The sequence below is a fragment of the Balaenoptera ricei genome, chromosome 11 (genome assembly GCF_028023285.1).
Source record: "Balaenoptera ricei isolate mBalRic1 chromosome 11, mBalRic1.hap2, whole genome shotgun sequence".
Lineage (NCBI taxonomy): Eukaryota > Metazoa > Chordata > Mammalia > Artiodactyla > Balaenopteridae > Balaenoptera > Balaenoptera ricei.
This window is the reverse complement of record NC_082649.1, coordinates 51615584-51639918: the sequence shown is the minus strand read 5'-3', so window position 1 is coordinate 51639918 and position 24335 is coordinate 51615584. Positions and strand designations below refer to the sequence as shown.

Here is a 24335-nt window from a genome sequence, read left to right as displayed (position 1 = left end):
TGGTATAGTCAAGACCCGTGCCCCCCAGCCCCCGCCAACCCCAGTGGGTGAATCACAAAAGGGGAGGATAATTACAACTGCAGAGGTTCTCCCCAAGGAGCAAGGGGTCTGAAACCCACATCAGACTCCCCAGGCTGGAGGTCCTGCACTGGGAAGACAAGCCCCCAGAACGTTCGGCTATGAAGGCCAGTGGGGCTCACTTGCAGGAGACCCAGAGGGCTGTCGGAAATAGAGACTCTACTCTTAAAGGAGGCACACAAAATTTCACATGCTCCGTGAACGAGGGCAGAAGCAGTAATTTGAAAGGAGCCTGAGTCAGACCCACCTGCTAATCTTGGAGAGTCTCCTGGAGAGACAGGAGGCAACTGGGACTCCCCCTGGGGACAGAGGTGCCGGCAGCAGTCATTTCTGGGAGCTCGTTCTGCCATAATAACACTGGTACTGGAAAGTGCCATCGTGGAATCCTCCCTCTAGTTTATTAGCCTCAGGACCCAGCTCCATCCCCACCCACCAGTCTGCTGGCACCAGTACTGGGACAGGCAAGAATGTGGAGAAAAGGGAACTCTTGTACACTATTGTGAGCATGTGAATTAGTGCAGCCACTGTGGAAAAGAGAATGGAGAGTCCTCAAAAAACTAAAAAGAGAAATACCATGTGATCTAGCAATTCCACTAGTGTATATATCAGAAGAAAATGAAAACATTAATTCAAAAAGATACATGCACCCCAATGTTCATAGCAGCATTGTTTACAATAGCCAAGACATGGAAACAACCTATGTGTCTAGCAACAGATGAATGAATAAAGAAGTTGTGTATATATGTTGATTTTTTTTATATTACATTCATTTATTTATTTTTTTATTGAAGTATAGTTGATTTACAATGTTGTACCAATCTCTGCTGTACAGCAAAGTGACTCAGTTTTACATATATATATTGATACATTCTTTTTTTAATATTCTTTTCCATTATGGTTTATCCCGGGAGATTGGATTATAAATTGTGTGTATGTATAATGGGTGGATCCTAATCGAATCTGACTGACGCCCTTTTAAGAAGAGATTAGGAGCAAACACAAAGGGCAGACCATGTGAAGATATGGGAAAAGAAGGCCACCTACAAGACACAGAGAGGAAACCAAACCTACTGCCACCTTGATCTTGGACTTCTAGCCTCTAGAACTGGGAGAAAATAAATGTCTGTCGTTTAAAGCCACCCAGTCTGTTGAATTCTGTTATGGCAGCCTGAGCAAACAAATATATCGATACTTTGTACCAAAAATCTTTTGTTTAAAAAACAAAACACAGATCTTCTTAGAAAATGTGTACTCTTGATGAATTTGAAACATGTTCCTTTCTCAGCAGGAGCATAAATGAAGGAGAAACTAATTTGTTAGAGAGAGGTTTTGCGGGGCAGGAGGTGGGTGCTGAGACAAAGGCGTGTACACGCAGTGTGAAGTGGAGCACGGCAGGCATTTAGTGCCTCCTGCACTGGCTAGGCCTCCAATAGCAGGCTGTACAGTCTCCAAGAATGACTAAGTTGGCAAATTTCAGAGACCCAGGTGGTGCAATTAGCTCTGCCTTGACCATGACAATCAACAGTTAACAATGTTCTGAAAACTTGAATGCCTCATGCATACATTCAAGTCTGGGAGATGTTTTTCATTCTGCTGACTTCTCTTCAAATCTTCAGACCTGTATCCTGCATACGTCTCCCGGTCTAGTATGTGTAGAACATTGTGGGGAATAAAAAGAAATTTAAGACATGGTCCATGACCTCAAGGAAGTCAAGTTAGAGATCAGTTAATCACTGCATTTTCATATCTTTCCAAGTGGGTTCCCAGAGGTTGGTTTGGGATGGTTTTTCCAATGATGGCAGGGTTCCCCATAGGGGGAAACACCTGCCTGCAAGGGGCTGCCTTCCAGATGACATTAACATCCATCCATTCATTCATGTTGAGTCGGCTCAAGACCTCAAGACGCATAAACACACCCAGCCGTGGGGACACAGCTTTTCCTTTTCTTCTTTGTTATTGAGCAGTTTCGTTTTCCCTGTAGTTTCCTTAACTTTGTTTCTTCATGAAAGCACAGCAGGTACCACCATTTTAACTCCATTCCTGGCTGAGATCCTCTTTCATAAACATTCTCTTAAAGTTAAAAAGAAAACTACTCATCTTTTCCCAATTATGAGAAAAGTGCAATTTGTTCTTTTCTGTTTTGTTTAAAACATCAAAAACACACAGCCAGGGCCTCTTAAATGCAAATGCCCTCTTCACCTCCCCTTAGATTTCTGAGTTCCTTGCGACTACCCAACAGTTCCTGTTTCTGGAAATCTTTCCTCTCTTCTCTCTTGCCCTGACTGAGAAATACTACCATCTTGCTCTTTAGAAATCAATATTAAAACATGTGGATGCTTCGTTCACCCCATGGGATCTTTAGCTCTGGGGTGCTGGGCATTTACTATCCCTAGTGGAAACTGACAGCATCTGATTTTGTTGATCTACAGGCATAGAGAGGACTGGGAAGGGGTTATGCATACCATTACAACTTGAGACAGATATAAACATTCTATGTACAGATTTTAGCAAGAACAACATATTTCTAGTTACACTGGAATTCTCTGACTCAAAGCAAAGATACAGTCAGTTTGATAAGCTACTTTTCTTTGAATATTCTATATTCCAGCACTATTGTAGTGCTAGAAAGGGATGGAATTAAAGGGAATACAAGGAAAGAGCAGGTATTTTACCTGGCAAAGCCAACGCCTCTGCTGACTCCATTAGCATCTCTTAGTATCCTTGTGGAAATGACATGTCCAAATGGTTTCAACATAGTCTCAAGCTCCTGTTCATCCATAGAAATGGGGAGATTTGAGATATATAGGTTTGTTGGGTCTTGCTCTTGTTGCTAAGGGAAAAAAGAAACACATGCACTAAGTTCTGAATATTGAGAAACATTGCACAAATTTATACATTTTGCTTACACTGCCATCTAGATTCCAATCTCTAGCATGCTCTTGGAAGTTCTTTCAGTAAGGGTGGTATTTCTTTTCACTGAATTCCTTCTTTCCAGAATGCTTCTCGTAGAAGCAATGTCATCAGTGAAAACCAAACTTTCTGTCTAGCCTTCCTTAGAAAAGTCTAATAAACTTTTATTGCAGTTGAACTAAGGTAAGTATGTATATTCTATGACCATAACTAGTGGTTCTATTACCACTCTAACTACTGTCACCACTAGTTACTAATGTTGCATTTAGTGAGTGTTCATAACATGCTAGGCATTGCTTTAAACACTTGATATACATTATTTCATTCAATAGTCCCAGTACATATAATTGTTACTACTTTACAGTGGACAAAATTGATCCCTAACTTGGTCTAAGTTATACAGCTCTTAAGTGTCAAAGCCAGGGCTGAAACCTGGGGGTATCACCAAAGTCCACGGGCTTCCCTGTCTTGCTATAGTGCCTTCCACTGCACCAATGGGGAGAAAAGAAGTGTGGTCCTAGGACAGCATTTATCATCAGCCTCAGCATCAATGGGGAACTTTCTAGAAATGCAAATTCTTAGGCCCCATCTTGGAATCAGAAACTTGAGGGTGGGCCAAGTGATCTGTGTTTTGACAAGCCCTCCAGGTGAGTCTGATGACCGCTCAAGTTTGGCAATCACTGCCATAGACCACAGTTAAATATTTATATATGAATGAGATTATGAAGCAGAAGTGCTTAAATAAGCTTGGCTTAATAGAATGGGAAATCAAACAACAACTGCTAGCATTATTTCTCAGTGCATGAATATCTTCTATTTCACACAATGAATTAATAGGTTGGAACTTAGTTGTATGCATGTCTCAAAATAAAGCACAGACAAAAGCCTGACATGATTAATCATTAATATCAAAATAGATCCCATATTTAAATGAACCATTATATTTTAACCAACACAACAACTTTAACTTCAAGAAGAAACATGATTAAATTGGAAAAAGCAATTCTGAAGTCTATAGGAAATGACATTATGTAATAGTAAAATATCTTTTGTGAAGAGATGATATATTCTGTAGCAAATTTGAGGTTTTAAGCAAAACGAAAAATACAATAAACAAAATTCCAAATATTATTACAGATCAAGAAATAGTTTTGGCATGAAACTAAGCTCCATTACTTTTAACAGCTCTAAATATTCAGACAGGCCATAATATTTTTATTAAGCTTTGAGATGAATAAGATCTATTATTAGGTTCTTTTTGAAACATAGTTTAGTTTTCAAACTTTTTGATCACCACGAAAAACAGTGCAAATAAACAGGTAATCAATCAGGAAAAGACAACACAGTTTTAGTATTTGGGAATAGTGTATATGTAGAAACGGTACAATTGTAGTCTCTCTCTCTCTCTCTCTCACACACACACACAGACACACACACACAGACACACACACACACACACACATACACACACAGACACACACACACAAACACCCCGCTAATTAATGGCATGATCCTAGAGAGAAAACAGAGATGATATTATTTTTTTCCTAAGTGGACATGATCCCCTGCCCAACTGCTAGGGTGATGAAAAAAGAAAAAAAAAACCTAAAAGAAAAGAAAAAGTGGTGTTTCAGATACATAATAACAAACCTATGTATATATGACTTTTGACTTTATATTATTTTACTACCCATCCTTTAATTTTAATCTTCACATCATCATTCCAAAGGTAGCTAAGCAAATATCATCATACTTATTGGATAATGAGGAAGTGGAGGCATGAAAAATTCATCATCTCACCGAGGACAATCTAATAATTAGTGACAGGGTTCAAATTAAATTTAGTCAGACTTTCTATCTTCCATCTCAGTGTATTTTTCCAGTAGCCCAATGTTTCCCAAGCTTCAATCATTTGCATATCATCTTAGAAAATTTGCCAGCCATGTACTATAATTTTATTTACTTAAAAGTTTTCTTTTTTATTAATTAATTAATTTTTTAAAATTTATTTATTTTGGCTATGTTGGGTCTGTTGCTGTGTGCAGGTTTTCTCTAGTTGCAGCGAGTGGGGGCTACTCTTCTTTGTGATGCACGGGCTTCTCAATGTGGTGGCTTCTCTTGTTGCGGAGCATGGGCTCTAGGTGGGCGGGCTTCAGTAGTTGTGGTGTGTGGGCTCTAGAGCACAGGATCAGTAGTTGTGCTGAGTACATGGGCTTAGTTTCTCCATGGCATGTGGGATCTTCCTGGACCAGGGATCTAACTGTGTCCCCTGCATTGGCACGCAGATTTTTAACCACTGTGCCACCAGGGAAGTCCTTAAAAGTTTGCTTTAAATCAAAATATCTTTGGGTTTAAGTAAATCCATTGTAAATGATAACATTATGTTGCTACCATAGCTAAAAAGCCAGTATCACTTGGCATAAGTAGGTTACTATCAAAATTGGCAACAAATTCACGTGATTATATTATATTAGATACTGTTTGTTCGCAGAAGATTGTGATCCTGGTGGTTGACCCTCTCTTAGTTACAAATGAGATTCGTAATTAAGAGAGTTATTAAGCACACTAGGACCAGACAGAGTCTTTTTCCTCTGAAAAATCAGAATTGAGAAAGAGTTGAGAGAAGAAAAACTTTCCTATGATGTGATTTCTGGAGCTTATACCCTAGATCAACTCAAGTTCCAGTGGGAGTTCCTGCTTAACCCAGAGAGTGGGCTGCAGAACATGGCAGTCCCATGAATGGGTTGGCATTTGCCCAACATTCTGTATACCTTCATCCTTAATGAGGCTAAACAACCATAAGCAACCCATCTCACTAGTGAAGCATAGTGTACAGATCTAAGTAGCAGTACACCAGTGTATCCTGATTCAAATCCATTTCCAAATTCCACAAGTATAGAATGCACTGCAACTTCTCAAAATGGTGTGTAATTAACATACGGAGCTTAATAAACAAGAGATTGCCCAGTAGCTATTTTCTGAATCCAAATTCAAACAGCAAGGCCAACTCCTTAATCTGTATTCACAGAGACAGTACAGAATTGGAGAGTGTCATTCCTTAATTTGTATTTACAGAAAGAATACAGCGTTTGGGCAGTGTTATTCATTAAGTAATTCTCTCCTTTGAAATACAATATAAGTCTTGAACATATTTGTTGATGACAATAGAATTTAATTTCTGCATAGAATGAACTTTAAAATAATATATGCATTTATATTTTTACTTTCAGTTTTATATTTATGTACCAGATTTATGTAAATAGATGGGCTCTTTCAAAAGGTTCTTTGACACTATGAACCTAGAAGAATGTGCCTTTTAAATTTGCAGAAAAATAACTCATGTGATATCTGCAATCTAGAATCTTTTTTAAATCTTTTTTTTTTTTTTAACTTAAATTTTCACGATCTTTTAGCTCCAGAATGGACCTAAAGGAGCATCTTGTCCAATCTGATATTTAACAGATGGGAAAAACAAAAATGAAAACAAGCTAAAATAGTGCTTATGACTTACTCAAGGCCACTCAGCTAAATAGTAACAGGCTAGAAATAGAACACATATCCTTTCATACCAGGTCCAATGTTCTTCCCAGTCCTTAACACTGCCTTTCCTCCTAAACATCAATGAATAACAGATGGCAAACTGTGGTTCAAAGGAATATTTGTACATGCAAGAATAAATATCTCTGAATCCCTTATTTTATTCACTTTTGCTTATTCATGAAGTAGCTTTAGTTACAGAGGTAAGGCTACAAAAAAATAAGGATTCCTAGCCTTAGTCAGCATTTCACACACCATCAACTGAGTGAATACTCTGCAGTGTATGCTAGTCTGTAAAAGTGTATGACTACAATTCATACATCTATTACATTTAATTGACCATCTCACCATAAATAACTCCTCCATTTTGCTCTGTTTCTGTATCTTTTCATCTGTATGGGGATTTCTTGATTTATTACTTAGTTCTGTCAAAAGATTGTGAAAAAGTTAGAACAGTACCCTCTCCATCGTTAATGGGAGCAGAGACCTTGTCATTTTACGTAAGAATATAAAATTTTTTTTTTCCTGAAATGACTTCATTTTTCTCAGATTTTTTTTTTTTAAATTAATTATTTATTTATTTATTTATTTTTGGCTGTGTTGGGTCTTCGTTTCTGTGCGTGGGCTTTCTCAAGTTGTGGCAAGTGGGGGCCATTCTTCATTGCGGTGCGCGGGCCTCTCACTGTCGCGGCCTCTCGTTGCGGAGCACAAGCTCCAGACGCGCGGGCTCAGTAGTTGTGGCTCACGGGCCTAGTTGCTCCGTGGCATGTGGGATCTTCCCAGACCAGGGCTCGAACCCGTGTCCCCTGCAATGGCAGGCAGATTCTCAACCACTGCGCCACCAGGGAAGCCCTTTTCTCAGATTTTTAGTGTTAGGTTTATTGGTACTCATTTGCTTTATTACAGTTGAAGACAATGTCAGAACATTTCAAGGAAGCTTAGCAAATAAATACAAATGGAGGGCAAAATTATTGCTCATATATAGCTCATATATAGATCAAAGGTTATGTCTGGGGCTGTGTTTTTTGGATACACATTATGACTATTATATATGCATGATTCTGGAAAAGGTAACTACCTTTGAAGAAGATTTCAACACTCAATCTGACAACACTCATGCTTTATGAAATTATATTTAAATATTCAGGAAGTAGTTATTGGCATTAGGAATTTTAGAGCAATGTTTCTCAAGCCACCTGTGGTGGGGACCATTTTTATTTCCAATCTGTCACAAACCAATATTTGCAAAATATTTACATTTTTCAAAGTTGATAGAAAAAATTAAGAGACATACAAAATGCAAGTTGCAATTTTTTATTACTACATTAAACAAACCAAAATTACATTTGGATTAAATGTCATGCTAATGTGAACTTGTTATAAAAGGTTTTAAATGCTTACTCTCTATTTCTGTGTGTATTTCCTTGTGAACAAGTACCATTTGGTGGACCAAATTTTAACACTGTTTTAGGGGACTAGTTCCTATTTTTTTCCACGATAATATATTACACTATGGGTCTTTCTAAGTTATTAGTTTTTGCTTACTTTACATACTATCAAGTTTTTATTAAATCACAAAATTATGTGTAATCAATTTATAGTCACTTTTAACTGTTAGGTGGACAAAGCTGTCTCAGGATGAATTGTCCTGAGCAGTGGTGACAAAATATCCTGAAGATGTTTGAAACAACTCTAAAGCAACGTCGTGACTATAATACTTTAAAAACAAATTGAAGGGGATGTTCATATAGACCGAAGATAATAATATTTCCTTACATGCAGCAGAGTTTTACAGTATTTAAGGTGTTTCAGGGACATTTATTTTATTTTGTATGGCCCTTTATCATAACTCTAGGCAGTAGATAGGGCAAGAGTTATTAACCCCCTCTCTACCAATGAGAAAATTGGTTCTAAGATCTTAAGAGGGATACAAAAATCCCATGGCGAGTAAGTGAATAAATGACATCGGAAGTGATATTTTTTGACTCTTGATCTAATACCCTTTCTACTACAGTATACCAACTCTGGGGATTGCCTATAAATACTGCTGGTCCATGGATATCACCAGTAGAAAGGAAAATCAATGGGGAAACAAAGGCACAGTTGTTTTTTAATGGGATAGCCTATTTTAAATGCTGTAGCAATTTAAAAATTAATAATAATAAAAACGAAATGTTTTACTTCTCCCCGAAAACAGAAGCAGAGAGTTAGAGCCTCCTGCATTAATAAGCTGCCATAAAGGCATCGGAGGTTTTAGAATTAGTTGAACACTAACTTTGTACACAGATGTTCTTACTCTTCTAGTAACATCATCAGCACGCTTGTTGCATGGCTCTAGGAGTTACAGCTCCTCTAGGTGAGATCTGGAGGAAGCCGGCCATTCTGGACATACTTGCTTTAGTACCATACACGTGTGTGGTGATTAGTTTTATTTGCCACCTGGACTGAGCCACAGGATGCTCAGGATCCTGGTCAAGCATTATACTGGATCTACCTGTGAGGGTGTTTCCTGGATGACTTTAACATTTAAACTCATCCATTGACTGAGTAAAATAGATTGCCCTCTCTAATGTGAGTGGGCCTCATCCAGTCAGTTGAAGATCTGAAAAAGGCTGATCCTCCCCTGAGTTAAACTTGATGGCCTTCAAGCTGGGGCATTGTTTCTTTCCTGCCTTTGGACTCAAACTGAAACACTGATTCTTCTTTGGTCTCTAGTTTGCTGACCTCAGATCTTGGGACTTGTCAGCCTGCATAATCTGGCAGATTCCAGGACATAAAGCTCTTCACACACACACACACACACACACACACACACACACACACACACCCCTTACTGGTTGTTTCTCTGGAGAACCCTAACTAATACAGTGTGTTAATTTTTTTCAAATCTGTTTTGCCATAAATATATACGGGCATATGCTCAGCTCTGACCTTCACAGTTGGACCTCTGTGTTCCCTAGCTACAAAGTCACGGCCTTGGACCGGGTAAAAAGAGAGAGCCAGAGCCTTCCCTTACGATGGGGGCTCTAGAAGCATTCATTTGAGGTAATGCATTAAAGACCATTAGAGGGAAAATAAAGAAAGACTGCCAAGAAGCAGGCTTTCACCCTTAAATGGTGCCCAATAAATGTGTCCTCTGTCTTATTTGCTAAGCAATGAAGGAGGTTGCCCCCTGTTTTCAACTGTCTTCTCCCTCCGCTAAAAGCGAGAAGGTGATTTCTCTTCCCCTGATTTCACATATTGATGGAGTCAGAGGAGAGCCTCTACCAGTTTTTCCTCCCACGGCACCAATAAGAACAATTTCCCTAAAATAAGAACCAATAAGAACAACTTCCCTAAGGAACACATGTTTTAAAAGAAGGATTTCATTGTTTCAGATTCCATGTAAGCACAGCACTGGCAACTGGCGTTCTCATCCGCAAGTTTAATTGGTGGTGGTGGGGGTAATTCTGTATAACACACTCAGCAAAGAAAGAGAAACTGTTTCTAGTGCTCAGGACAACCTGAACCCTGGGTTGTGTGTGTTATTCTTTAAGGCAGGGCTGGCTTAAAGCAGCGCTTGGGTTGAGATGAGCAGTGAAGTGTTATGAGCCCCTTGAGTCTCCATGACTGAATTAGAGTTACCTGTGGTCCTGGGCCAGGTGGCCAGGTGGGATCCTGGCTCTCCTTGACTTCTCCCTCCATATGACCTCATGAGCTCAGCCCAGTATCACCTGATGGGATGGTTTCTCCTGTGAGAAAATGCTAAATTAACATTTTACAATATTGAGATCTCTCTATAGTTTTATTGTAATGTACTGCTATAACACAAAGACATATGGTTTTGTACTCAGGGTCCTGATGGTCAAAAGTGCGAACAGGAAACAAAACCATAGAGAAACAAACTCAATATTGTAAACAAATCTCATCCCCTTTCCTCAGTCTCATTCACCTCTCCGAAGGGGCTCTCCCTGCCATGAGCTCTGGGATACAAAGTTGTCACTTGATTCGTTGACAATGACCACAATTCTCCCTCAAACAACTGGAATTCTGGAAACGGCATGAACATGGCCATACATTTGCTATGGCACCCTATTAACTTCTTCTGGAATAATCATCACAACACGTACAAAGACAGAACAGATGCAAACCATTTCCATGTCTTCTGCCCAGAATATGACAGCATAGACTTGCTGAGGCTCACAGGCATATTGGGAACACACACAAATGTGTCACTGAGTGAGGTATAAAGATATTAGGGACAAAGAATTCCACTCAAGGGCAACCATTCCCATTGTGTTCTATGTCAATGATACACCAGAGCCCAGCACCAATGGTAACTCCTGGAGTTGTGCAACACAACTTGGGTGGCAAACACTATATCCCTTGAGAGTAGGGCAGCCTGATAAAATACAGAACATCCTGTTAAATTTGAATTTCTGTGTGAAACCACAAGAAATTTTTTAGTATAAGTGTAATAGCGAAGAACAAATCAGACTCCATATTGGATCTGTTTCTTTTACTTTGACCTTTGTATGCTATTGCTTTTGCTACAAGTTAAAAATGTTACCTGTAGCCTGATATATACAGGATAGTCCATTCTTAAGGTTCTGACCTTTAAAGGTATATCACTTTCCATTCATACAGAGATAAAAAGTTGCAGAACAGAGAATTACCTTGGTTTTATTGGAGGTTTACAGGAATATCATGACCAGATCAACGTGAACAGCAGCAAGAGCAAAGGATTCCGGCACCAAGAAGTTTGCAACAACCAACCACACCCCCTCCCCTTTTAGTATAAAAGAAGCCTGAATTCTAACTCAGGGATGGTTCTTTGGGACACAAGTGCACCGTCTTCTCAGTCCTCTGACTTTCCAAATAAAGTCACTATTCTTTGCTCCAACAACTCATCTCGATTTATTGGCCTGTCCTGAGGTGAGCAGTACAAGCTTGGACTTGGTAACAAAAGTATGTCCAAAATATTGCACAGGACATAGTCATACAAAAATATTCATTGCTACATAGGGTTAGTATTATTATCAAGTCATATAACTTACTTGTTGTTATATAGGACTCATATTATTAGCACTGTATAGCACAATATTATCTAATATTTATTTTAAGCTTACTGTGTGCCACACACAAGGCTTTAAAATTATTTAAATTCATTATGGTTCTATTCCTTAAAACAGCCCTTGAGATAGATATGGTCAATGTCCTTATTTTACATGTGAGAAAGCTGAGGTTATAAGAAGATATGCAATCGTCCAAGGTCACACAGCTGTTAAATCCAATGAGAATTCAAATCCCGATCTATTTGATTCGGAGACCTGAGATTTCAACATAACACAGTGTGTTTAATGGGTGGCTCACAACTTTTTCTGGTAGATCAAGGGGAAGCAGCCAACAGTGGCTGGATTCCTACAGGTGTTCAGCGTGTAAACCTACCTGGAAGCACAATTCACCTTTCGAAGAATGGAAATCCCTTCATCCTACTGAGGGAATGAGTTCGCAAAAGACCCAAAGTTAAGTTTTGTTTTCAAGGCTGGCACAATAAAAATTTCTCAAGTTGCTAAGAAAAACACACCTGGCTAGTTTTCCTCTAACCTCTATTACATAAGGATACATTTAAAACGCATATGCTGCATATACAGAAAGTGAAAAATTACAGCTTTATATATGAAGTTGCATTGCTGTTCTGCTTAAACCCACTTTTATTCCTAAATTGTCCAATGTCAATTTCACAGGAAACGGGCTTTGTAAAACCATGCATATTTCACATGGAATAGAGAAAGAGGACACAGTCAGCTCTACACCAGCACCTTTTTTTTAGAAAACAAATTCAGCTATACATTTAAATCCTGTCAGTCTAAGTGAAGGATGGCATATCCTAGGTTTATTTAATCCTAGCCTTTCTGAAGAGAGCTGGAAAAGGCTGCAGAACATGTGGTGGCCTACGATCCTTAACATTAGCTTGGAGAAAATGTGTGTGTGTGTGTGTGTGTGTTTGTGTGTGTGTGTTTCACCATGAAACACATGGTGTACCACCATGAAAACTGATCTATCAATGCAGGAATGAAGCAGGTGGGAGAAGGAAGCCAACTGGGTGCTACCAGTTTGCTTCACTTCTTGCATTTCTGGTATTAACATCATGACCTTGGTAGAGAAATAGCAAACAAGAGGTGCACAGTAGGTTGTAGATGTTCAAATGAGATAAACCACCTTACCTTTGAAAAGCATAACTTCCATCACCAATGCCAGCTTTTATTTGGCATGTGTATTAATTGCAATTTTCTTAAAACTCACCAGTAGGAAAGAGATAAGTCTTATTCTTAATGTGACTCAACATCGAGTTAAATGATGTCACCAGGACTTCCTGGAAGATTGATGAGAAAAGCATGCATGCATCTCCATTTTCCCCCAGTTCTGTTTACAGGAGTCCTGGGCTCTTTGCCAGCCCACCTGAGCAACTGGGGGCCCACAGGGTCACAATACTGATCCCAGTCAAAGCCACTTGTGGATTTACATATCTTGACTCAAGCCACTATGCTAAATGGATCATCCTCTTATTTTTTATACTATTGACCATTCATTCACTCACTCATCAAACATTTAATCCTCTAGTCTATACCAGCCACTGAGCTAAATCCTGACAACAGAGACATGATGGGCCATGATTCTCACCTGCCACAGAGAGTTTGGCCTCGTGGCTAGTTTACGACTAAATTTCACCAATAAAAGCTATTTCTCATTAGCAAACACATTAGTGCAGGCAAGGATGTAGACATCTGCCTCCTATGCTCTTACTGTCCATAGCTTGAAATTCTATTTTCTTCAATGTGGTGATGAGACAGTCTAAATTATTTCTAAATGGTGTCTCAGCTATGTTATGAACACGAAAATTAATTCTTGAAATATATAACCCCTTAGGATATATTAAGCCTTAAGACAACCAAAATTTTCAATGTGGGTTCAACTATTTGTATATTTCAATTTTAACAAAAAAAAAAAAATACAAAAAACAAATTTATTTATAAACCTCCAGAAAATGTTGGGTAGGAATAATCTGTAAACAGATAGTGACATGGTGACTCTGGCATTTACCAGTTCTATGACATTAACTAGTTATCATTTTTCAGCAAATTTCCTGAACTGTAAAGGGGAAATAATACTATTTACTTCAGAGAGTTATTATGAGAATTCAATGACACAATATACTAAAAATTTAATGGAGTTCCAGACACATAGGAGAAGATCAGTAACTCATTATCTTTTCTATAATTATGAGTAATTATAGAAATAAAGAAATTTAGGACATTGCAGAAGGACAGTTACTAACTAAATGTAAGTCATGTTCATAAAAGAGCAATTATTGCTATTTATTTATTTATTTATTTATTTTAGATTTTTTAATGTGGACCATTTTTTTAAAAAATTTATTTATTATTTATGGGTGTGTTGGGTCTTCGTTTCTGTGCGAGGGCTTTCTCTAGTTGCAGCAAGTGGGGGCCACTCTTCATCGCGGTGCGCGGGCCTCTCACTATCGCGGCCTCTCTTGTTGCGGAGCACAGGCTCCAGACGCGCAGACTCAGTAATTGTGGCTCACGGGCCTAGTTGCTCCGCGGCATATGGGATCTTCCCAGCTCAAACTCGTGTCCCCTGCATTGGCAGGCAGATTCTCAACCACTGCGCCACCAGGGAAGCCCAATGTGGGCCATTTTTAAAGTCTTTATTGAATTTGTTACAATATTGCTTCTGTTTTATGTTTTCTTTGTTTTTTTGGCCCCAAGGCATATGGGATCTTAGCTCCCTGACCAGGGATCGGACCTGCACCTCCTATATTGTATGGCTAAGTCTTAACCACTGGACTGCCAGGGAAGTCCCGATTATTGCTATTTAGAATCTGTCCCATTGCATTCCTCATAGGTGCAAACTTACTAGATATTATATTAAATTACATGGAGGTGAACATATTAAACGGATGATAAGATCCTTAAAATGTGGCCATTGGATCAGCAGGAGAATCTAGAAATATATTACAGGGGGGAAATCTAGAAATATATTGCAGAGCACTGTTCCTATCATTTATGAGCTAAAAAGATTAATGATTTATTACTAGGCTCATTAATCAAAACTGTGTTTTTTTTTTTTTTTAAGGCGCAATCCCATGGTTGAAGTCAATTAGCCCACCAAAGCTATTACACCAAAGAAGCTGCAATGTTATTCAGACTTCCCCAGGAGTATTTAGAGTATAAAATAAATGTTATTATTCAGAAGATACCAAATTGCTAAGCTTCTTAAATTCATACAATTGGGAACCTGCAGTACATTAACAGGCTGAAACTCATTAAGCGTCTTTTCCCCCAGCTTTAGAGTCACTGGCATTCTCAGCACAGTTAAGAACAATAACATGCTCCAGGCTTCCAAGGAGAAAGTGACTTGTGCTCCTCCAGCTCCACTTCAATGAATCACTGAGGCAGAACTGTCACCCACCCTTTGAGACAGTGGCTTCTTCTGCTGGATGACCCTAACACCTGAATAGGACTGCAAAGTTAGCTCATATGGTGCGTGGAAGAGAAGAGAAAAGAGTAGCAAGTTTATAGCCATCATTTATCTTTACCTTGTTAGAGCTCTATTTAAAACATTCCGGAATAAATATTCGAAATGTTAGGATTTAACCCATAAAATAAGAATCTATGAGACTCTTTTTTTAATTGAAGTACAGTTGATTTACAATGCTGTGTTAGTTTCAGGTGTAGAGCAAAGTGATTCAGATATATATAACAGTTAGGGTTAGGGTTAGGGATACAGACACACACACACACACACACACACACACACACACACACACACACACATATATTCATTTTTAGATTCTTTTCCCATGTAGGTTATTACAGAGTATTGAGTAGAGGCCCCTGTGCTATACAGTAGGTCATTATTGATTATCTATTTTATATATAGTAGTGTGTATCTGTTAATCCCAGACTCCCAATTTATCCCTCCCCCTTTCCCCTTTGGTAACCATAAGTTTGTTTTCTTTGTCTGTGTGTCTATTTCTGTTTTGGATATAAGTTCGTTTGTATCATTTTTTTTTAGATTCCACATATAAGCAGTATCATATGATACTTATCTTTCTCTGACTGGCTTACTTCACTTAGTATGATCATCTCTAGGTCCATCCATGTTGCTGCAAATGGCATTATTTCATTCCTTTCTATGGCTGAGTAACACTCCATTGCTCCATTGCATATATGTACCACGTCTTCCTTATCCATTCATCCGTTGATGGACATTTTGGTTGCTTCCATGAGACTCTTCTTATGTAAGTGATTAACTAAATAAATGAGGTATCTTTAAAGTAGGATGCAAACTAAGACTGTGGAAGGAATGTTGGAATTACAAAATCACTACTTGGTAACAATAATAATAATAATTGACTTACGCAAGAACGATCAGTGTATGTCAAAACAAGTGAGTGAAAATTTGATGAGAACTAGGAACTGTACATAGTCTCAAAGAACTTTCCCCCAAAGGTTACTAATTACAAGAGGGAAATAGTAACTTTTCCATGGAGATACCTTGCTGACAACATCTTTTGATCAGAGTCGCATCACCAGCATGAAGCAGGTGGACATCAGGTCCTGCCCACCCCGCCCCCTGTGTGATGCACCAGAAGGACAGGACTGCTCTGTAGCCTCCCTTCCAACAGTGAAAAGTTGAACCCACTCATTGGAAAACATCAGACAGACCCAAGTTGAGGGACATTCAATGTACAATAATCGGCCTTTAATCTTCAAAAATGAAGAAATGATGAAGAAATACTGAAGAAGCACCATAGCTTGAAGGACACTAAAGAGACGTGACAAGTCCATGTAGGGACTGATGCTGGATTGAATCCTAGCTCCTGCCCGGATAAAATGCTTGCTTATTATAAAGGACATTAGTGGGACGTTAGATTAGACATTTTTAGTGTATTGAGGTTAATTTTCTGATTTTGATCATTTTACTGTGTATGAATGTTCTTGTTATTAGGAAGTACAACTGCAGTATTTAAGGATAACAGGGCATCAAATCTGTAACTTTGTCTCAAATATTTTAGAATAATAATATTATTATGTATATATTTATAGAGAAAATGATAGAGCAAATGTGGAAAATGTTTAATATGTGGAAAATCTGGGTGGAAGGTGTTATGCGACTTTTGCAACTTTTTTTTTCTGGTAACTTTGAAATTATTTGAAAATGAAAGTTAAGTGGCTGTAAAAATAAAATAAACAAGCTATTAATCTTGATAGCTAAAATCCAAAAAAAAAATATCTATCATAAGTACTTCACCTTACAAAAGAAATATAAGACAGTATACATTCTTTGTCTTGCATTCAAACTGCACTCCCTGAAGGTAGAAAGAACAAAAAACGTGGAATTCAGCATTTGTTTCCCCTAATACAATGTGATTCTTATAATTAACAACACCCTGTACAGTGCCCATCTGTTTGGCTCACATGTATACTCCTAGCTCCTGGTCTCCAAGAAAAGGATTTTGTAAAATGTTTGCCTAGGTGATTGAACAGAGAGAATGAAGATGGAGATTCAAACTGGATCTCAAGAATCTAGAAACAATAGAGCATAAAAGAAGAGCTAGATAAAATCTCTTTCAAGGCAGACATAATTCTTTGCCAACACCACCATCTCTCCATGACCCTGGTAGGTTTCCTCCCCATAGTGTAGCCCACATATGCACCATCAGGACCCTTCCCTCATTTGCAGGCACGGAGTTGATGCTGTTGAGAGTTTGTAACCTCAGACACAGCATGGGACAAGGCAGTGGTCACTGTAGATGAGTAATGCATGGATCACTGATTCTGAAACGAGGCAATGTTGCCCATCAGGAGACATCTGGCAATATCTGGAAACATTTTTATTTGCCACAACTGCAGTGAGGAAGCTGATATTGGTATCCCATCACACAGAGGAAAGCCCTCTGCAACAAAGAATGGTCTGTGAAAGACAGTATCTGTCATGCCAAACTTGAGATACCCTGGTATCAACCCCTTTAAAGTGGAAAAAACAATTATATATATATATATGTGTGTGTGTGTGCGTGTGTGTGGTGTAAAAATACTGTTATTACATATCTATCACTATGTATCATTATATGGTTTATATAAATATACCTAATAGACTCCCAGTGTTGATTTGGTTATATTTATTAAGGAGAACTTAAATATGTGCAAACATTTAATCAATGAGGTATATTGATATACCTCTGTTTATAGCTCCAATACAACTAGTAAATCAAGGGCACTTTAAAATTGCATAAAAGCAAAGTTGCATGACCACTACAATTAAAACATTAATGTGATACCATGGAGGATGTTATGTTGCCAAATCTAACTTGCCACTTGCCACATGAACATGCTACTGACTGCAGCAGGTATTTTTGAAGTTCATGGGCTGTTATTTTTGCCATGCGACATTCTGATTCTCCCATCAATTTCTCTATTTGAATTGCTATGAAACCTTCATCTGAGCACAGCTTGCTAGGCTAACTGCTTTCATTTGGCCTAAAAGCATCATTTACTTGTTATGTCTGCCTTGTTTTCTCCTCATTAGCCCCAGACAGTGACAGTAGGTCTCCTTGGCACCATGCGATTATAGACACAGACACAGACACAGGCAGTGACATCAGCCGGTCAACCAGATGACCTCAAATATGCTTTCATAATCATTTCAAAGATTATCATAGAATGGAAAGTCCCAAATTTATAAATTCTCATAGGAAAGTCATGAAAACCTAAAAATATTTCCACAAACTCCAGTGAGAAAGATGCCAATATAATGAAACACCACCAGGGATTTCCAAGGCTGAACTAGTTTCAAATCCAGAAGCAGTTACATATTATATTACATATAAGTTTATGTGTATACACACACACACACATGCACATGCAAACACACACACTCTATAATTCTGGACTAGTGAGTTCACTTCCTTGATTGTCTCCTCGCCATTTAAAAGAAGGATACTGCTATCACAGGCTATCACAGTAAGGATTAAATGACACTTCATAGAGGTTAATATCTGTATCTTTTCCCCATCTAAGCTGCTGTACACATTCACTTGGTGCCTGCCTCTGTTTTCTTCTTAAGTAAATGAGAAACAAAATAAAATAAAGCACTTGAGGGAACAGGTAACTGGATGAATTTCAGAAGCTTACATTAAAGAATACACTAAATCAAAATGTGTCTATTTACAGGTAATGGCATTTCACTTATTAGCTATTCAGTGAAAACTGCCTGCTTTAGCATAGAGGAAATCAGAAATCAAAGAAGACAGGTAGGAAGGGCAACGAGGACAGAAATCAAGGTTTTCTTTGATTTTTTTTCTTTCCCTCACTGTTTCCTTATGAACCTTCAAAAGAGTGGCAGATTAAGACTTACAATAGTTAAATAGATTAAGATTTACATAGAGAAAGGATTGCTGCATATCAGATTAACTGGAAAAAAAAAATTACAAAATTCAAAGAATTCAAAACATTTTCCAGGCAGGCAGAAAGGCCAAGTTCCTCAGCAGGAAAGCACTTCCTGTGCACAAGGAAAAGGGCCAGTGTGGCTGGGACACAGTGAGCCAGGAGACAGGGGCTGGAAAGGTAGGCAGGGCCCAGACCCCTGAGGGCACTGTAGCCCTGCTGGGTCTATGCATTGGGAACCAGGATTTTGTTCTTTTTTAAAAAGTTACTTTATATTATAGTTGATTTACAATGTTGTGTTAGTTTCTGCTGTGCAGCAAAGTGATTCAGTTAAACGTATACATATATCCACGCTTTTTTAGATTTTATTCCCATGTAGGTTATTACAGAATATTGAGTAGAATTAGGATTTTGTTCTTAATATGCAATGGGAAGGAACTGAAGTGTTCAAGTGGGGAAAAACATGATTTGATTTGTTGAGAAAATCAATTTGTTTCTAAGAGAATGGGGAGCTAAGACATAGGGGAGGGTTCCCATAGGCTGGGAAGCTTGTGCAGTAGATCATGAGAGTGATGGAGATGAGAGTGGAGGTGGTGGAGAAAAGTGGACTTCAAAAAACCCGTTTTTCAGGTACATTCTACATACTTCCTCATGGCTGGGCGATGAGGAATTTGAGAAGGGATTCAAGGATTATGTCAGGGTTTTGATTTGCATCTTCACCCACACAGTTACCAGTTATTGTAACAGAAGACATGGAGGACCAAATTTGAAGGGAAAAATCTAAAACTCTCTTTTGGATCCTTTAAGTTGATTTATCTGTAAGACATTCAGGTTTGTGATCTGATAAGAGTAGCGACGATGTGTAAATGTAAACACTCAGGAACCCTGGAATATTCCAAATCCAGTTTTATAGGCCATCTTGGCCAAACACATTTATAGAGCTGAGCAGATGAGAAGCCTGTTCTCTTTGCAAGCAAAGGAATGCACACATTGGACTATAAATTCTACACCAGAACCAAGGCACCTGCACGATAACCGTGTCCACAGCAAGTTCCCAGCCGGAAATTAGTCTCCCTTCTCCTAGTTCAATACGTCTATCCTTATGCAAATTCTCCAGACTCTTATAAGAAGTACTTTTACAATGTACAAGTTCCCTTCAAGTTATCTGGTTGTAAAACCTTGAACTCAAAGCATGGTTTGTGGATCAGTATCACTCAGGAACTTGTTATAAATGGAGCATCTCAAGCCCCACCCCAAACCTGCTAAATCAGATGTGTATTTGAACAAGATCCCCAGGTAATTCATGTGTACAGAAGAATTTGAGATGCACTGTTTTAGAAGTTAAATCACTCCTGGTTTTAGGGAGGATTATTTGGCACACCTCTAGGTTCACAAGGTAAAATGAGGACAAAAACTGGCATTGTTCTCACTCAAGTGATTAGCTGGCCCGCATTCAGTGAGAAACGCTGCCATTAAAAACAAAAGGTATGAACTACTCTCCGTATCTTGTAATAACCTATAATGGAAAAGAATCTGAAAAAAGAATATATATATATATATATATATGAATAACTGAATCACTTTGCTGCACACTTGAAACTAACACAACATTGTAAATTAACTATACTTCAATATAAATAAATAACAACAAAAACAAAACAAAACAAAGGGTATGTAAATATGTGTGCATGTGCTGACTTGGGGATGTATCCAAGATCTATTGCTGAATTTTTTAAAAGCTAGTTGAAGAACAACATGCAGGACAGGGTTGGAGATGATGCTTGGTGCTGGCAGTGCACACAGAATCCTTGGCCCATCTAATTAGCACACGACCGCGGTAGACACTCACAGGCACCACGGCCAGTCCCAGGTAAGGTGCGTGCAGGGTTTCTCTGCTCTGCCTTTTCCAGATCTGCAGAAGGATGCTCGTCCGGGCACAGGCGCAAGCCAAGCTGCAGGGGAGTTTACACCCTGGGGGCAAACGTCAGACAATGGGGTATGGACATTGACAATAAATGCTATAGCCCCCTCATCTGATGTGCATTGTGCTTGGTTCCTGGGAGGTTTCCTAGCAAACATGAGCTCCGACCGCCCACAGCCCAAATCTGCCTGTTAGAACATCCTTGTTGGACTTTCTTCCTGTCTCTATCTCATTTTCCCCACTCCTTAACTGCTGTTTTCCAGGATCACTTCCCAAATAAACTAAATACACTCAAATTCTTGCCTCAGGGTCTGCTTTGGGGGGGGGAAGAAAACTAATGCTATTTTTTAAAGTGTATGTAATACAGATAAGTGAAATACACAAGGATGTAGACTTGAATGAGTGTATGTGCATGGACAAAGATAAGGTTTATATACAAAAATGATAATGTGTGACTCTGGGGCAGATGTTCATGAGAATTTTATCCCAGATATTTCTGTATTATCATTATTATTATTTTACATTGAATGTTATTTTTTTAACTAAAGGAAAAAATTTTTTTAATCAGAAAAGGAGATCTTTTTTTAAAAAATTGAAGTATAGTTATTAACAATGTTGTATTAGTTTCTGGTGTACAGCAAAGTGAACATATATATATGCTTGTTATATATATGTTTGTTTTCTATGTCTGTGAGTCTATTTCTGTTTTGTAAATAAGCTCTTTTGTATCATTTTTTCAGATTCCACATATAAGTGATATCATGTGATATTTGTCTTTCTCTGAGAAGAGGAGATCTTTTCCTCTCTATACTAAAGACAGGGCAGAAAACGTCGGTGTATACAAAATTACATAAAAAGAACTGTCAGTCATGATTGTCCTCCTCGGCTTCCATTTCCCACAAGAATCTAACTGAGTATGACAATGGGTCCCTTCCAAAAGGGTGACTCTTCATGATTTTTATGATTTTTTTCCCCCTGAGACACCCAAAATGCTTACGGCAATATCCCAAGTCAAGGATCCAGAAAAGTCCCAGGGCATAATGAAGAGATCTGAACAGGATATCATCAACTGGCCCTGCCACTAAATCATTTTTCTGCTTCTCCTCCTTCATTCTGAAGCCTGCACTAAATTCCCCGAGTGCCGTGTCTTGTGTTCATGAGGTGAGTGAGAGGATTATAAGAGTTCAAGCCCCACATTTCTCTGCAGTCCTAATAGGTCAACAGCCCCATTCCTGTACACAAATTGTGTTCGTTGTACAAAAATGTTAAAAGATTTTTAAAAATCAGCAATTTAGTAGTTCCGATTTAAAAGCTACCAACCCATAGAGACACCCAAAAAACTGGAGCTCATGATTTTATCATCAGTTTCATTTTCATGCTAGTAATTGACAATTCATATTTTAGCGATACTTGGTGTGAGGAGAGGGGCAGAGGAGACAGGAAAAGAGGAAATGTGATTATTACAGAGATGGACACATAAGCCTAATGCAACGCAGAGCTGAGGAAAAGATCCCCGACTGGAAGTGAAGAGAAAGTGTGTGGCAAAAGCTGAACAAAAACTTCAATAATATCAAAAGAACAGAGCGAAGGACGAGCAGCAGGTACCCGGGGTGATGATGGCTGCCTTTCATCAAGCATGTGCTGTGTGTTAAGCCCTGCCCTGCATTGTCTCCAACACTCATATTTAGCCTTCAAGGTGGATCTTACTGTCACCACTATTTTGCAGATGAGTAAACAGTGGATAAAGGACTGGTCTAAAACCACACAGCCACCAGAGTCAAGGTTTAAACCCAGGTTGGTGACTCCAGAGCCCAGGCTCTTTAAAAACACCAGACTACCACCAATGCCATAACTGTACCACCCCAAATCCAAAAATATGTGCGTGTTAAAATCAAATGCTGTGGATGAAATTAAAAGAATAATGTGTTATAGATGTGAGATATAGATATATATACACACACATATATACATATATTATATACATATAGTAACTTCTTGAGTTATTATACCAGCCATAAAAGTGATTTACCAAGAGAGAAACAAATTAGAATATACATACTGACCCAGACTCTGTCAACAAAGCTTCAGCAAAACCAGACTCAATGAGGATAACATGGGGCAAATAAATCAGCTAAGAAAAAAGGAACGTGTAGGTACTTTTTGACCTGCTACTATCAGAGTACTTCAAAGCAAAACTGGAAACAACTAAATTTCCTGCACAATGGGAAAGTTTAATTTACAATGTTTCCATAAAATGGGGAATCTTGTGGTTATTAAAATGGATTCTTGTAGAAAGTTCTTATAAAAGAAAGTATCAATGTTATCAAGCTATATGGGGAAAGTAGGAAAAAAGCCATGTTGGCACACACATAACATATTTGCACAAAAAAGAACTAGAGGGAAATACATTCACTTTCTAATGATGGTTACCCGGTGGTACCCTGAATATAATTTCCTTCTCCTTTTTTCTTACTTATCCATGATTTCAAAATTTTTATATAGAAAGGATAAGATTTGTTACATTACCAAAATGATAAACTTAATATAGATTCAGAGCTAAATTTGTTTTGGTTTTTAGAAAGTCATCGACAAGTCTCTGCTTTTCAAGAATAGTGCAATAAGCAAATATTTTGGTCCAGTTATCTCTGCCCAGGTATCTTAACTCCAGCAGCTGTGTGACTATATCTAGAAGATACATTTCCAGAAGTAGAATTTCTATATCAAAATAAATACTAATTTATTATGTTCTAGGTACTCCATAAAATTTGTGCCAATTTTTACAACTGCCAAGAGTGTATATAAGTTCCATTTTCCTTATACATCTACTATAGTAGTGTGACCCATCTGTTTAATCTTTGCCAATTTATTTGCTAAATTTAGGGGCCACTTATGCCTTCTGTCCTTACAGTCATTGAAATTCAAACTTTATATTTTGGGATCTTTTTTTTTCACTTCCTAGGAATAATAAGGCAGAACAAAAGATGAAAAAGCATCAAAGGGTAACAGACTGGTTTGGGATTTGTGCAGGACAAATGAGCATGCGTGGAAGCAATGTGCACAAATGTGATAAGGCAATTTGATGCACCAAGTGGAACGGCCCTTTCATCAAACACGTACAACGCCCCAGCAGGTAGTCTACTCCCAAAAGAAATGATTTGCTACTAGAAAACTGGACCCGTGGTTTCACCTCTGACCTTAAGATTGGTTATTCATCTCTCAGTTACCAAGACTATGAATAAAGCTAATAATAGAAACAGTCATTTGACGGGCAGTGAGGATTAGGGCAGTTGCACATTGAACATCCAGGGGAATTCTCTAAGGGAAGATGCTGTTAACACAGATCACTTGTGAATGTGCTTAGTCACATGATTGGAAGAGAATAAGTACTGACTCCAGGGAAGTAATGGCAGGTACACTTTCAACTTGAGAAAGATCTG

The 24335-nt window shown here is 38.4% G+C and overlaps 1 protein-coding gene across 8 annotated transcripts in view; it reads right to left on the bottom strand.

Moving 5' to 3' along the window:
* The window catches only part of RBMS3 (RNA binding motif single stranded interacting protein 3), a 718377-nt gene that overhangs the window by 228669 nt on the left and 465373 nt on the right, over positions 1–24335 (bottom strand). For all 8 annotated transcript variants that reach the window (XM_059939057.1, XM_059939054.1, XM_059939059.1 and 5 more), the window contains exon 5: positions 2751–2908. In XM_059939057.1, coding sequence (XP_059795040.1) covers positions 2751–2908 — 158 coding nt within the window. The remainder of the gene's footprint in view (positions 1–2750; positions 2909–24335) is intronic.